The sequence below is a fragment of the Aethalodelphis obliquidens genome, unplaced genomic scaffold, assembly GCF_003676395.1.
Source record: "Aethalodelphis obliquidens isolate GAN/ISIS:26980383/991018 unplaced genomic scaffold, ASM367639v1 scaffold6, whole genome shotgun sequence".
Taxonomy (NCBI): domain Eukaryota; kingdom Metazoa; phylum Chordata; class Mammalia; order Artiodactyla; family Delphinidae; genus Aethalodelphis; species Aethalodelphis obliquidens.
Genome location: NW_020837950.1, coordinates 12,623,950 through 12,636,997, shown reverse-complemented (window position 1 = coordinate 12,636,997; position 13,048 = coordinate 12,623,950). Strand labels below are relative to the sequence as shown.

General features: G+C 37.0%; 1 protein-coding gene across 2 annotated transcripts in view; it reads right to left on the bottom strand.

Moving 5' to 3' along the window:
* Nucleotides 1-1,941: 1,941 nt before the first annotated feature.
* TMEM156 (transmembrane protein 156) overlaps nucleotides 1,942-13,048 on the bottom strand; it is a 51,981-nt gene continuing 40,874 nt past the window's right edge. The window contains exons 6-7 of one of the 2 annotated variants that reach the window (XM_027103159.1): nucleotides 4,553-4,655; nucleotides 1,942-2,505 (exon numbers count right to left, since the gene is read on the bottom strand). In XM_027103159.1, the coding sequence (XP_026958960.1) occupies nucleotides 2,493-2,505; nucleotides 4,553-4,655 (116 nt within the window). In that variant the 3' untranslated portion in view covers nucleotides 1,942-2,492. Of the gene's footprint in view, nucleotides 2,506-4,552; nucleotides 4,659-13,048 lie in introns of both variants that reach the window. The other variant, XM_027103158.1, reaches the window with a different exon arrangement.

The following is a 13,048-nucleotide window of genomic DNA, read 5'->3' as shown; positions in this document are numbered from 1 at the left end:
AGTATTCCATTGTATATATACAGCACATCTTCTTTATCCATTCGTCTGCTGATGGACATTTAGGTTGTTTCCATGTCTTGGCTATTGTGAATAGTGCTGCTATGAACATAGTGGTACATGTATCTTTTTTTTTCTTTTTCTTTTTTTAATTAGAGTATAGTTGCTTTACAATGTTGTATTGGTTTCTGCTGTACAACAAAGTGAATTAGCTATATGTATACATATATGCCCTTCCCCTTGAGCCTCCCTCCCACTCCCCTGTCCCACCCCTCTAGGTTATCACAGGCGTGCATGTATCTTTTTGAATTATAGTTTTGCCCGGATATATGCCCAGGAGTGGGATCGCTGGGTCATATGGTAGTTCTATTTTTAGTTTTTTGAGGACCCTCCATAATGTTTTCCACAGTGGCTGCACCAACTTACTTTCCCACCAACAGTGTAGGAGGGTTCCCTTTCCTCTACACCCTCCCCAGCATTTATTATTTGTAGAATTTTTAGTGATGGCCATTCTGATCAGTGTGAGGTGATATCTCATTGTACTTTTGATTTGCATTTCTCTAATACAGTAAGTTCCCTACATACAAACAAGGTCCCTTCCAAGAGCGTATTCATAAGTCCAATTTGTTCGTAAGTCCAACAAAGTTATCCTAAGTACCCAACTAACACAATCGGCTATATACCACTGCTTTTACGCTTGCTTCTGGACATCCTGGGCTTGAAATAATGATACTGTACTCTATACAGTACTGTACACAAAAGCACAACCACTTGTAGAGGATGCACACACGTGACAAGGTATGCCAGACACATGAATTTACATGATTGGACATGCGAACACATGTTCGCATCTCTGAAAGTTCGCAACTTGAAGGTTCATATGTAGGGGACGTACTGTAATTAGCAATGTTGAGCATCTTTTCATGTGCCTGTTGGCCATCTGTATGTCTTCTTTGGAGAAATGTCTATTTAGGTCTTCTGCTCATTTTTCGATTGGGTTGTTTGTTTTTCTGTTGTTGAGTTGTATGAGCTTGTATGTTTTGGAAATTAGGCCTTGTTCATCTCATCATTTGCAAATATTTTCTCCCATTCCATAGGTTTTTTTTCATTTTGTTTATGTTTCTTTTGCTGTACAAAAGCTTGTAAGTTTCATTAGATCCCATTTGTTTATTTTTGTTTTTATTTCTATTGCCTTGGGAGACTGACCTAAGAAAACATTGGTAAAATTTATGTCAGAGAATGTTTTGCCTATGTTCTCTTCTAGGAATTTTATGGTGTCATGTCTTATGTTTAAGTCTTTTAGCCATTTTGTGTTTATTTTTGTGCATAGTGTGAGAGTGTATTCTAACTTCATTGATTTACATGCAGCTATCCAACTTTCCCAGCACCACTTGCTGAAGAGACTTTTTTCCCATTGTGTATTCTTACCTCCTTTGTCAAAGATTATTGACCATAGGTGTGTGGGTTTACTTCTGAGCTCTCTATTCTGTCCCATTGATGCATATGTCTGTTTTTGTGCCAATACCACACTGTTTTGATTACTGTAGCTTTGTAGTATTGTCTGAAGTATGAGAGGGTTATACCTCCTGCTTTGGTTTTTTTTTTTTTTTTTTTTTTTCCCCCTCAAGATTGCTTTGGCAATTTGGGGTCTTTTATTGTTCCATATAAATTTTAGGATTATTTGTTCTAGTTCTGTGAAAACTGTCATGGGTATTTGATAGGGATCACATTAAATCTGTAGATTGCTTTGGGTAGTAAGGCCATTTTAACAATATTAATTCTTTGGAAAGTATTTTTCAATGTTAAGAACTATCCTCTTTTTTATATTTGATTTTACTGTAGTTAATAACTATAATTATTCTTGACATCAATGATAGCTATGAAAAGATGAAAGCCAAAGGAAACAGAGGAAACATGTTGTTATTAGATTTAAACATTCAAGTATTTCACTTAAATTCATTTTATTTTGGTGTTTTGAATTTTTTTTAAACATCCCAGTGCCAAAAGGAAGGAAGGCTTTACACATGCAAGCAAATGTATAAACAAACAACCCAGGTCCTCTTAAGCAATTTGCCAAATAGAAACAATCCATCTATATAAGAAAACACATCAAATCAGGATCTGCAATGTGGGCCAGTGAGAGAAAGGATTTGCATCCTCAACCCTGTTTTTGGTTCCTCAAAATCAAAATCTTGGGACTAGTGTAAGCTGTATAATGATGGATAAACAAAGAGAGTAAGTGTTCTCTTGCTTTTTCCATGGGTTTCATTAGCTTGTTTTCCATGACTCATAATGCCTTCCTGAAAAAAACTCTTGTGCCTTTGATCTCCTGGGTCAAATGAGTGCTGTTGAGTTAGTTTCCATCAACCAGTCAGCACTCCTACTGGTTCCTATTGTGCATCCTCAGCCAGACCAACTATTACCAGTTAACTCATTCCCAGAATAGAATTATGAATACTCTTCAGAAGGGTTCAGTCCAAATCGCCCAGAGGAATTCATATGGATAGTCTGAAGATTTAAAAAAAGGCAAATATTATTCACACAAAAATGTTGTTGACCTGAAAATAATTAGTGGAAAAAAATTTTAAACCGTTTATTAAAACTATGTCTTATAAGAACATGAAAAACTTCCTAAAGTCACTGATTAAGGGCTCTTTCCAATCCTTTGTTATGCCATGGAGCCTCCTTTATATCCCCAAGTAGACAGTGTGGTTAGTGGTAATAAACTTCTCAGCCTAGGTCCCGGGAAACCTGGGGTCTCCTCCAACCTCTGCCACTATATTTTTTTGGCTTATTTCCCACTTATATAAAATAAAAGTGAAAGTGTTCACACAAGTTTCTTTTGGTTACAGGAGTCCATGATTCTAGTAGAGAGACACAGAAGTTGAGATTTATCCATTCACTCAATACTTATGTCCACTAAATATTTATTGGACATCTATTACATGCTAGGCAACATGTCCTCTGAATGAGGGGTCTCCCCATAATGCTCCCCAAGTCCCTTGTGGGTACCTCCATCATGGTACTTGACACTCAGTTGGAATTAGGGATTCCCTAATCTGATTCCTCCACTGATGGACTGCATGTTATTTTGCCAATGAGTAGCAGAATTCTTGGCACACAGTAGGTGCTCCAAAAGCATTTGGTAAAAGGACAGAGGAGAGCTCTTCACGTGCAAGCTTGAGCATCCGAGAATGAGGACCAGAATGAGAAATATCAAGCATAATAGCCAGTAACATTTCATTAAAACAATTATATGATGACATTATATTCTCCCTAGGAATTTCTGAGCCAACAGCAGACCCTGATTGCACTAAAGACCCAAGCACAAAGACCTGCCTCTCTCTAGTCCTGAAGACAAAGTGTTCCTTGGCACTTAGTTTCCAGTTTGATGTATTGGGCCACCTATGCTGGATCCCTTTGGTTGTCTCTCCAGATCTGCCTTCCCCTTTTGTCCACTTTGCTTGGTGCTCTGGGAGGCCAATCTATGTGAACTGTCTCAATCAGTGCCAGTGTCCTCTGGCTCTGGTTGGGTTTGGCCAATGGGGAGTACTAGACATTGGGAAAAAAGGAGAACAGCCAAGTTAGGATATTCATTCTCTCTCCTCAGGGCAACCACAGGCTGTTGTGTCCATGACCAAAAGCCAGAGCTTCTATCAGGCAGCCCTCCCCACATATTTCTTCTGTGTGTGTATGTGTGTGCTTCTGTCTTTGTCTCTCTGAGTTCCTTGTCCCTTTAGTCTTAGGGACAGTAGCAGTGCCCCCAGTTACTAGTCCTAGGATGCTACACTGTCCTTTTTTGGTTTTCCCACATCCTGGCTTAATAGGTCCTTTATGAAACTCTCCCCAAATTATTCAATATGAGTATGCCATCAGTTTCCTGCCAGGACCCAAATATTATAAACTGTAAATGATCTAGTCTATTACCACCAAGCACAATAAAAGAATACTAAAAAATGCTAGTTTCCCTTCTAGTCCCTGTTATAATTTTTATACCCCCTGCAGTGGTTATCAGTAGTGCCTTTAACAAAATAGCTATTTAATAAATATTTGTTGAATGAAAGAAAAAGATTTCTAAGACACTTCTGATCACAGTTTTGTATTCAAATACATGGAAATCAATGTGCATTAATCTAGGTTATCAAGTATTAAATTTAGAGAAGTTTTTATTTCAGTAGTTGAAAGTCAGTGAGTAGTTCTGCTTTACAAATTTACATTCTCTCTTTTCTCATGTTCCAAGTGAAATAATGATTAGCCTACTGGACTTATGACTCAACCCCAGGAAACTACCAAGAGATGAGCAGACATCTCAGGGCACATGTTGTTCAACAAACTAAGAGATTAGTTTACTGGTCACTGGTCCTTCCTAGACCTTGGAGGAAACAGTGATTTTATTTCATGCCATCTAATTCATATGAACTGATTTTGCAAGTTCATCACTTTCTATCTCCTACACCCGGATAGAAATGCAGTTTGCGGAAAACTATACCTCCTTGGATCTATTCACGTTTATAATGAATAGTCAAATCGTCAATAAAGCTGAAGCATCACTCACCGTGTATATTGATCTCGCTGATGCGCCGTGGAAGTAACTTCTAGTTCTGGTATTGGAGGAAGCACGTCCTTGACATGAGCCATAGGCAGCCTCTGCATGGTCTCTGCTGTTTAAGAAGGAGAGCTGTTCTAGTCTGTATTTAGTCAAGAGCAATGCGAAAGTAGACACAGTATATTCCAATGTAGTAAGAGAACCATGCCTTCCACCTAGAGAGGACTTTGGCAGTTTCCACGACTTACTAAATGTCCTGCCTGCAACTCTGACACTCTTTTTTTTTTTTTTCATTAGTCATCAGTTTTATACACATCAGTGTATACATGTCAATCCCAATCGCCCAATTCATCACACCACCATCCCCACCCCCCAGCAGCTTTCCCCCTTGGTGTCCATACATTTGTTCTCAACATCTGTGTCTCATTTCTGCCCAGCAAACCGGTTCATCTGTACCATTTTTCTAGGTTCCACATACATGCATTAATATACGATATTTGTTTTTCTCTTTCTGACTTACTTCACTCTGTATGACAGTCTCTAGATCCATCCACGTCTCAACAAATGACCCAATTTCGTTCCTTTTTATGGCTGAGTAATATTCCATTGTATATATGTACCACATCTTCTTTATCGATTCATCTGTCGATGGACATTTAGGTTGCCTCCATGACCTGGCTATTGTAAATAGTGCTGCAATGAACATTGGGGTGCATGTGTCTTTTTGAATTATGTTTTTCTCTGGGTATATGCCCAGTAGTGGGATTGCTGGATCATATGGTAATTCTATTTTTAGTTTTTTAAGGAACCTCCATACTGTTCTCCATAGTGGCTGTATCATTCACACCAACAGTGCAAGAGGGTTCCCTTTTCTCCACACCCTCTCCAGCATTTGTTGTTTGTAGACTGTCTGATGATGCCCATTCTAACTGGTGTGAGGTGATACCTCATTGTAGTTTTTATTGTTGTTGTTGTTTTTTGTTTTTTTTGTTTTTTTTGCTGTACGCAGGCCTCTCACTGTTGTGGCCTCTCCCGTTGTGGAACTCAGACTCCGGACATGCAGGCTCAGCGGCCATGGCTCACGGGCCCAGACACTCCGCAACATGTGGGATCTTCCTGGACCGGGACATGAACCCGTGTCCCCTGCATTGGCAGGCGGACTCTCAACCACTGTGCCACCAGGGAAGCCCCCTCATTGTAGTTTTGATTTGCATTTCTCTAATAATTAGTGATGTTGAGCAGCTTTTCATGTGCTTCTTGGCCATCTGTATGTCTTCTTTGGAGAAATGTCTATTTAGGTCTTCTGCCCATTTTTGGACTGGGTTGTTTGTTTCTTTAATATTGAGCTGCATGAGCTATTTATATATTTTGGAGATTAATCCTTTGTCTGTTCATTCGTTTGCAAATATTTTCTCCCATTCTGAGGGTTGTCTTTTCATCTTGTTTACAGTTTCCTTTGCTGTGCAAAAGCTTTTAAGTTTGATGAGGTCCCATTTGTTTATTTTTGTTCTTATTTCCATTACTCTAGGAGGTGGATCAAAAAAGATCTTGCTGTGATTTATGTCAAAGAGTGTTCTTGGGCTTCCCTGGTGGCGCAGTGGTTGAGAGTCCGCCTGCCGATGCAGGGGACACGGGTTCGTGCCCCGGTCCAGGAAGATCCCACATGCTGTGGAGCAGCTGGGCCCATGAGCCATGGCCACTGGGCCTGCGTGTCCGGAGCCTGTGCTCCGCAATGGAAGAGGTCACGACAGTGAGAGGCCCACGTATCGCAAAAAAAAAAAAAAAAAAAAAAAAAAAAAGAGTGTTCTTCCTGTGTTTTCCTCTAAGAGTTTTATAGTGTCTGGTCTTACATTTAGGTCTCAAATCCATTTTCAGTTCATTTTTGTGTATGGTGTTAGGAAGTGTTCTAATTTCATTTTTTTACATGTAGCTGTCCAGTTTTCCCAGCACCACTTACTGAAGACACTGTCTTTTCTCCATTGTATATCCTTGCCTTCTTTGTCATAGATTAGTTGACCATAGGTGCGTGGGTTTATCTCTGGGCTTTCTATCTTGTTCCATTGATCTATGTTTCTGTTTTTGTGCCAGTACCATACTTTCTTGATTACTGTAGCTTTATAGTATAGTTTGAAGTCAGGGAGTCTGATTCCTCCAGCTCCATTTTTTTCCCTCAAGACTGCTTTGCTATTCGGGGTTGTTTGTGTCTCCATACAAATTTTAAGATTTTTTGTTCTAGTTCTGTATAAAATGCCATTGGTAATTTGATAGGGATTGGATTGAATCTGTAGATTGCTTTGGGTAGTATAGTTATTTTCACAATATTGATTCTTCCAATCCAAAAACATGGTATATCTCTCCATCTGTTGGTATGACCTTTAATTTCTTTTATCAGTGTCTTATAGTTTTCTGCATACAGGTCTTTTGTCTCCCTAGGTAGATTTATTCCTAGGTATTTTATTCTTTTTGTTGCAATGGTAAATGGGAGTGTTTCCATAATTTCTCTTTCATATTTTTCATCATTAGTGTATAGGAATGCAAGAGATTTCTGTGCATTAATTTTGTATCCTACAAATTTACCAAATTCATTGATTAGCTCTAGTAGTGTTCTGGTGGCATTTTTAGGATTCTCTATGTATAGTATTATGTCATCTGCAAACAGTGACAGTTTTACTTCTTCTTTTCCAATTTGTATTCCTTTTATTTCTTTTTCTTCTCTGACTGCCATGGCTAGGACTTCCAAAACTCTGTTGAATAATAGCAGTGAGAGCGGACATCCTTGTTCGTTCTGATCTTAGAGGAAATGCTTTCAGTTTTTCACCGTTGAGAATGATGTTTGCTGTGGGTTTGTCATTTATGGTTTTTATTATGTTGAGGTAGGTTCCCTCTGTGCCACTTTCTGGAGAGTTTTTATCATAAATGGGTGTTGAATTTTGTCAAAAGCTTTTTCTGCATCTATTGAGATGATCATATGGTTTTTATTCTTCAATTTGTTAATATGGTATATCACATTGATTGATTTGCGTATATTGAAGAATCCTTGCATCCCTGGGATAAATCCCACTTGATCATGGTGTATGATCCTTTTAATGTGTTGTTGGATTCTGTTTGCTAGTATTTTGTTGAGGATTTTTGCATCTATATTCATCAGTGATGTTGGTCTGTAATTTTCTTTTTTTGTAGTATCTTTGGTTTTGGTATCAGGGTGATGGTGGCCTTGTAGAATGAGTTTGGGAGTGTTCCTTCCTCTGCAGCTTTTGGAAGAGTTTGAGAAGGATGGGTGTTAGCTGTTCTCTAAATGTTTGATAGAATTCACCTCTGAAGCCATCTGGTCCTGGACTTTTGTTTGTTGGAAGATTTTTTAATCACAGTTTCAATTTCATTACTTGTGATTGCTCTGTTCATATTTTCTGTTTCTTCCTGATTCAGTCTTGGAAGGTTATACCTTTCTAACAATTTGTCCATTTCTTCCAGGTTGTCCATTTTATTGGCATAGAGTTGCTTGTAGTAGTCTCTTAGGATGCTTTGTATTTCTGTGGTGTTTGTTGTAACTTCTCCTTTTTCATTTCTAATTTTATTGATTTGAGTCCTCTCCCTCCTTTTCTGGATGAGTCTGGCTAATGGTTTATCAATTTTGTTTATCTTCTCAAAGAGCCAACTTTGCTATTGTTTTCTTTGTTTCTATTTCATTTATTTCTGCTCTGATCTTTATGATTTCTTTCCTTCTACTAACTTTGGGTTTTGTTTGTTCTTCTTTCTCTAGTTCCTTTAGGTTTAAAGTTAAATTGTTTACTTGAGATTTTTCTTGTTTCTTGAGGTAGGCTTGTATAGCTATAAACTTCCCTCTTAGAACTGCTTTTGCTGCATCCCATAGGTTTTGGATCGTCGTGTTTTCATTGTCATTTGTTTCTAGGTATTTTTTGATTTCCTCTTTGATTTCTTCAGTGATCTCTTGGTTGTTTAGTAATGTATTGTTTAGCCTCCATGTGTTTGTGTTTTTTACATTTTTTTCCCTGTAATTCATTTCTAATCTCATAGTGTTGTGGTCAGAAAAGATGCTTGATATGATTTCAGTTTTCTTAGATTTGCTGAGGCTTGATTTGTGACCCAAGATGTGATCTATCCTGTAAAATGTTCTGTGCACACTTGAGAAGAAAGTGTAATCTGCTGTGTTTGGATGGAATGTCCTATAAATATCAATTAAACCTATCTGGTCTATTGTGTCATTTACAGCTTCTTTTTCCTTATTTATTTTCGTTTTGGATGATCTGTCCATTGGTGTAAGTGAGGTGTTTAAGTTCCCCAGTATTATTGTGTTACTGTTGATTTCCTCTTTTATAGCTGTTAGCAGTTGCGTTATGTATTGAGGTGCTCCTATGTTGGGTGCATATATATTTATAATTGTTATATCTTCTTGGATTGATCCCGTGATCATTATTTAGTGTCCTTCCTTGTCTCTTGTAACATTCTTTATTTTAAAGTCTATTTTATCTGATATAAGTATTGCTACTCCAGCTTTCTTTGATTTCCATTGGCATGGAATATCTTTTCCCATCCCCTCATTTTCAGTCTGTATGTGTCCCTAGGTCTGGAGTGGGTCTCTTGTAGACAGCATATATATGGGTCTTGTTTTTGTATCCATTCAGCAAGCCTGTGTCTTTTGGTTGGAGCATTTAATCCATTCACTTTTAAGGTAATTATTGATATGTATGTGCCTATGACCATATTCTTAATTGTTTTGGGTTTGTTTTTGTAAGTCCTTATCTTCTCTTGTGTTTCCCACTTAGAGAAGTTCCTTTAGCATTTGTTGTAGAGCTGGTTTGGTGGTGCTGAATTCTCCTAGCTTTTGCTTATCTGTAAAGCTTTTGATTTCTCCATCGAATCTGAATGAGATCTTTGCCAGGTAGAGTAATCTAGGTAGTAGGTTCTTCCCTTTCATCACTTTAAGTATATCATGCCACTCCCTTCTGGCTTGTAGAGTTTCTGCTGAGAAATCAGCTGTTAACCTTATGGGACTTCCCTTGTATGTTATTTGTCGTTTTTCCCTTGCTGCTTTCAATAATTTTTCTTTGTCTTTAATTTTTGCCAGTTTGATTACTATGTGTCTTGGCGTGTTTCTCCTTGGGTTTATCCTGTATGGGACTCGCTGTGCTTCCTGGACTTGGGTGGCTATTTCGTTTCCCATGTTAGGGAAGTTTTCAACTATAATCACTTCAAATATTTTCTCTGGTCCTTTCTCTCTCTCTTCTCCTTCTGGGACCCCTATAATGTGAATGTTGTTATGTTTAATGTTTTCCCAGAGGTCTCTTAGGCTGTCTTCATTTCTTTTCATTCTTTTGTCTTTATTCTGTTCCGCAGCTGTGAATTCCACCATCTGTCTTCCAGGTCATTTATCCATTTTTCTGCCTCAGTTATTCTGCTATTGATTCCTTCTAGTGTAGTTTTCATTTCAATTATTGTATTGTTCATCTCTGTTTGTTTGTTTTTTAATTCTTCTAGGTCTTTGTTAAACATTTCTTGCATCTTCTCAATCTTTGCCTCCATTCTTTATGAGGTCCTGTATCATCTTCACTATCATTATTCTGAATTCTTTTTCTGGAAGGTTGCCTATCTCCACGTCATTTAGTTGTTTTTCTGGGGTTTTATCTAGTTCCTTCATCTGGTACATAGCCCTCTGCCTTTTCATCTTGTCTATCTTTCTGTGAATGTGGTTTTTGTTTCACAGGCTGCAGGATTGTAGTTCTTCTTGCTTCTGCTGTCTGCCCTCTCAACTCTGAAACTTTTGACCCATTTCTCTCAACTCTGTATCTATCCTTTCAATTCCTCCTCTCCCATCTCCTTCTGAGCACAAGACCTGCAGTATAGTTAAGGTGGAGCAAAGTCAAGAAAAAATTTAAGGTACAATGTCAAGTAGCAAGAAAAGAATTTTAGTTTGGAAAGTATAAACATTTCCTTCTTTGCATATTGTTGAAATATGTCCCTAAGAATAATATTAATAAATAACATCTTTGATTTCAGGGACAATTTTACCAAAAAGCAAGGTTACAAATTAGATGAACTCTAACCTGTCTTCCTTTGCTATGACTCTGTGACTTTATAAAACTCTTCTAATATTATCTTCAACTGACTTCAAATAGAAGGTAAAACTTGATGTCCGTGGCTCAATGGTATCTCTTTTATTCCACTGGTGTCCTGGGTCTTGCTTTTCTAGTCTTTATATTGAAACTTGAGTTCTACATAATACACGTGGTTTTTTGCTTCACAGATGTCTCTACTTTTTATACAAAGCCCTGAACATGGATGGAAATGAGGTGACCTCTAATTTAAAGAGAAATTTGTGTAGTTGCTTCTTAAGAATAGATATCAGAAAGGAAGATTTAAGTATAATCAAGAATATGATGCTTTTTTTCCTAGAAGATTATTAAACACTGGTGTAGTTTACCAAAAGGGAAATCCTGTCAAAGCTTCTGTCAGAATGTTATTCCTTTAATTAGAAAAAAATTTTTGATAAGAAAAACTTATTTTCTGGATTTAATTTTCTGTATAAGGAATACATTCACCTGATTAAAAATTTTTAAACTATGAAGGGATATTCAGTGAATATTCCTTTTTACCCCATCTCCCAGGCAATCACTTCCCACCATATCACATAGTTCTTTCCCTTCTAGATAGTTAGATAGATAGATAGATAGATAGATGATAAATTTATACTTTAATATATGTGTTATTAAAATTTTGTTTTTGTTCTTCTTTACACAATTGGTAGAATACCATACATATATATCATGAATGATATATCTTAGGGATCTTTCCACATAAGTGCTTCCTCTTTCCTTTTTACAGCTTCCTGGTATTCCACAGTATGGATGTAACACCATGTCTTTGAACAGCCTAGATGGTGTCTGCTTAGATGGTGTCTAATCATTTTTCATCTTATAAATACGCAAGCAATAAACATTGTATAGATGCCATTTCTCTCCTATGTGAGTAAATCTATAGGATAAATTCCTAGAAATAGAATTGCTGGCTCAAAGGGCTTATACATTTGTAACTTTGATAGTTATTGCCAAATTACCTATCATGGAAGTTGCACCAATTTTGCCTCTCAGTTTACCTTAGTAAAGTATGAGAGTACCTCTTGCCCCTTGCCATAGAGTGTAACGTCAAACTTCTGGATTTTTGCCAATCTGATAGATGAAAGTGGCATCTCAGTGTAGCTTCAACTTGCTTTCCCACCTGACTGAAGCTCCATGAGAGCAGAAATCTTTATTTTGTTTGGTTCACTGCTGTGTCTTCTATACCTAAGTGACCAATATTATTGGCACATAGTAAACAACAACAACAAAAATATTTCTAAAGAATTTGGTCTGAGTGAGACCAAGCAACCTTTCATATGTTTAAGAACTATTTGTATTTCCTTTTTCTGTAAACAGTCCATTCTTGTCCTTTACCCATTTGCCTACTAGGTTATGGTCTTTTCTTCATCAATTATTAGAAGCTCCTTATATACTAGGAAAGGTTGCTTATCTGTGATGAACTACAAATAACTTTCCCCCAATTGCTTTTGCTGTGTACATTCTTTTTCATAGGGTCAAAGTTATTAGTGTTTTAGCTGAGTTTTGCGTCATGATTAGTTCTGCGTTAATTGTAAATGAACTCTACCATTGTTTCCTCTATTACTTTTGTGGTTTCATGTTTTCATTAAAATCACTGATCTGAATGGAATTTACTCCAGTATTAGTGTGGGCTCTGGATTAAGTAAATTTTTTTTCCTAGATGATTATTCAGTTGTTCCAACATCATTCATTCAGTATTTCTTTGTTTTCCTACTGATTTGATATGCCATTTTCATCATTTACTAAAGTCCTGAACTTTCTAATGTTTCATTGGATATTTTTATCTAGTCTGTACCAGTACCATAATGGAATGGATACTTCTGTTTATTCTTCTATGTCCATTTTTTTCCTGTCTACTATTGACAGTTTATTTTTCATTGGGATATGGAAATGAACTTGTTTATTTATTGACTTAGGGAAAATTGGCATCTTTTTATATTCATCTTACTTTCAAGAACATTATATACTATTCCTTTTCTTCAAGTCATTTTTGTGTCTCTCAGGAGCATTTTTCTGAAGTTTTCTTCAGAAAGATCATGCACATTTCTTATGAAGTTTATTCCTAATTACTTTATTTTCTGCAGCTGTTTTAAATGCAGTATATCTTCTAACTGGTTGTTGTTTAAATATATAAATGTTGTTTGACTTTTTATATTAATTTTGTACCCTACCCCCTACTGAACTTTTCAAAGATGTTTTTAGGGAATTAGATTTTTGGGGTACATATCATCTGCAAAATAAGTGATCATTTTACTTGTCCTTTCCAACTTGTGAACCTTGTGGTTCTGCCTCTTATCTAATTGTGTTGACTAGTACTTCTAGGATAACTGTAGATAAAGTGGCAATAGTGAACATTCTTGAACATTTCTGGCTTTAACTAAGCATGCTTTCA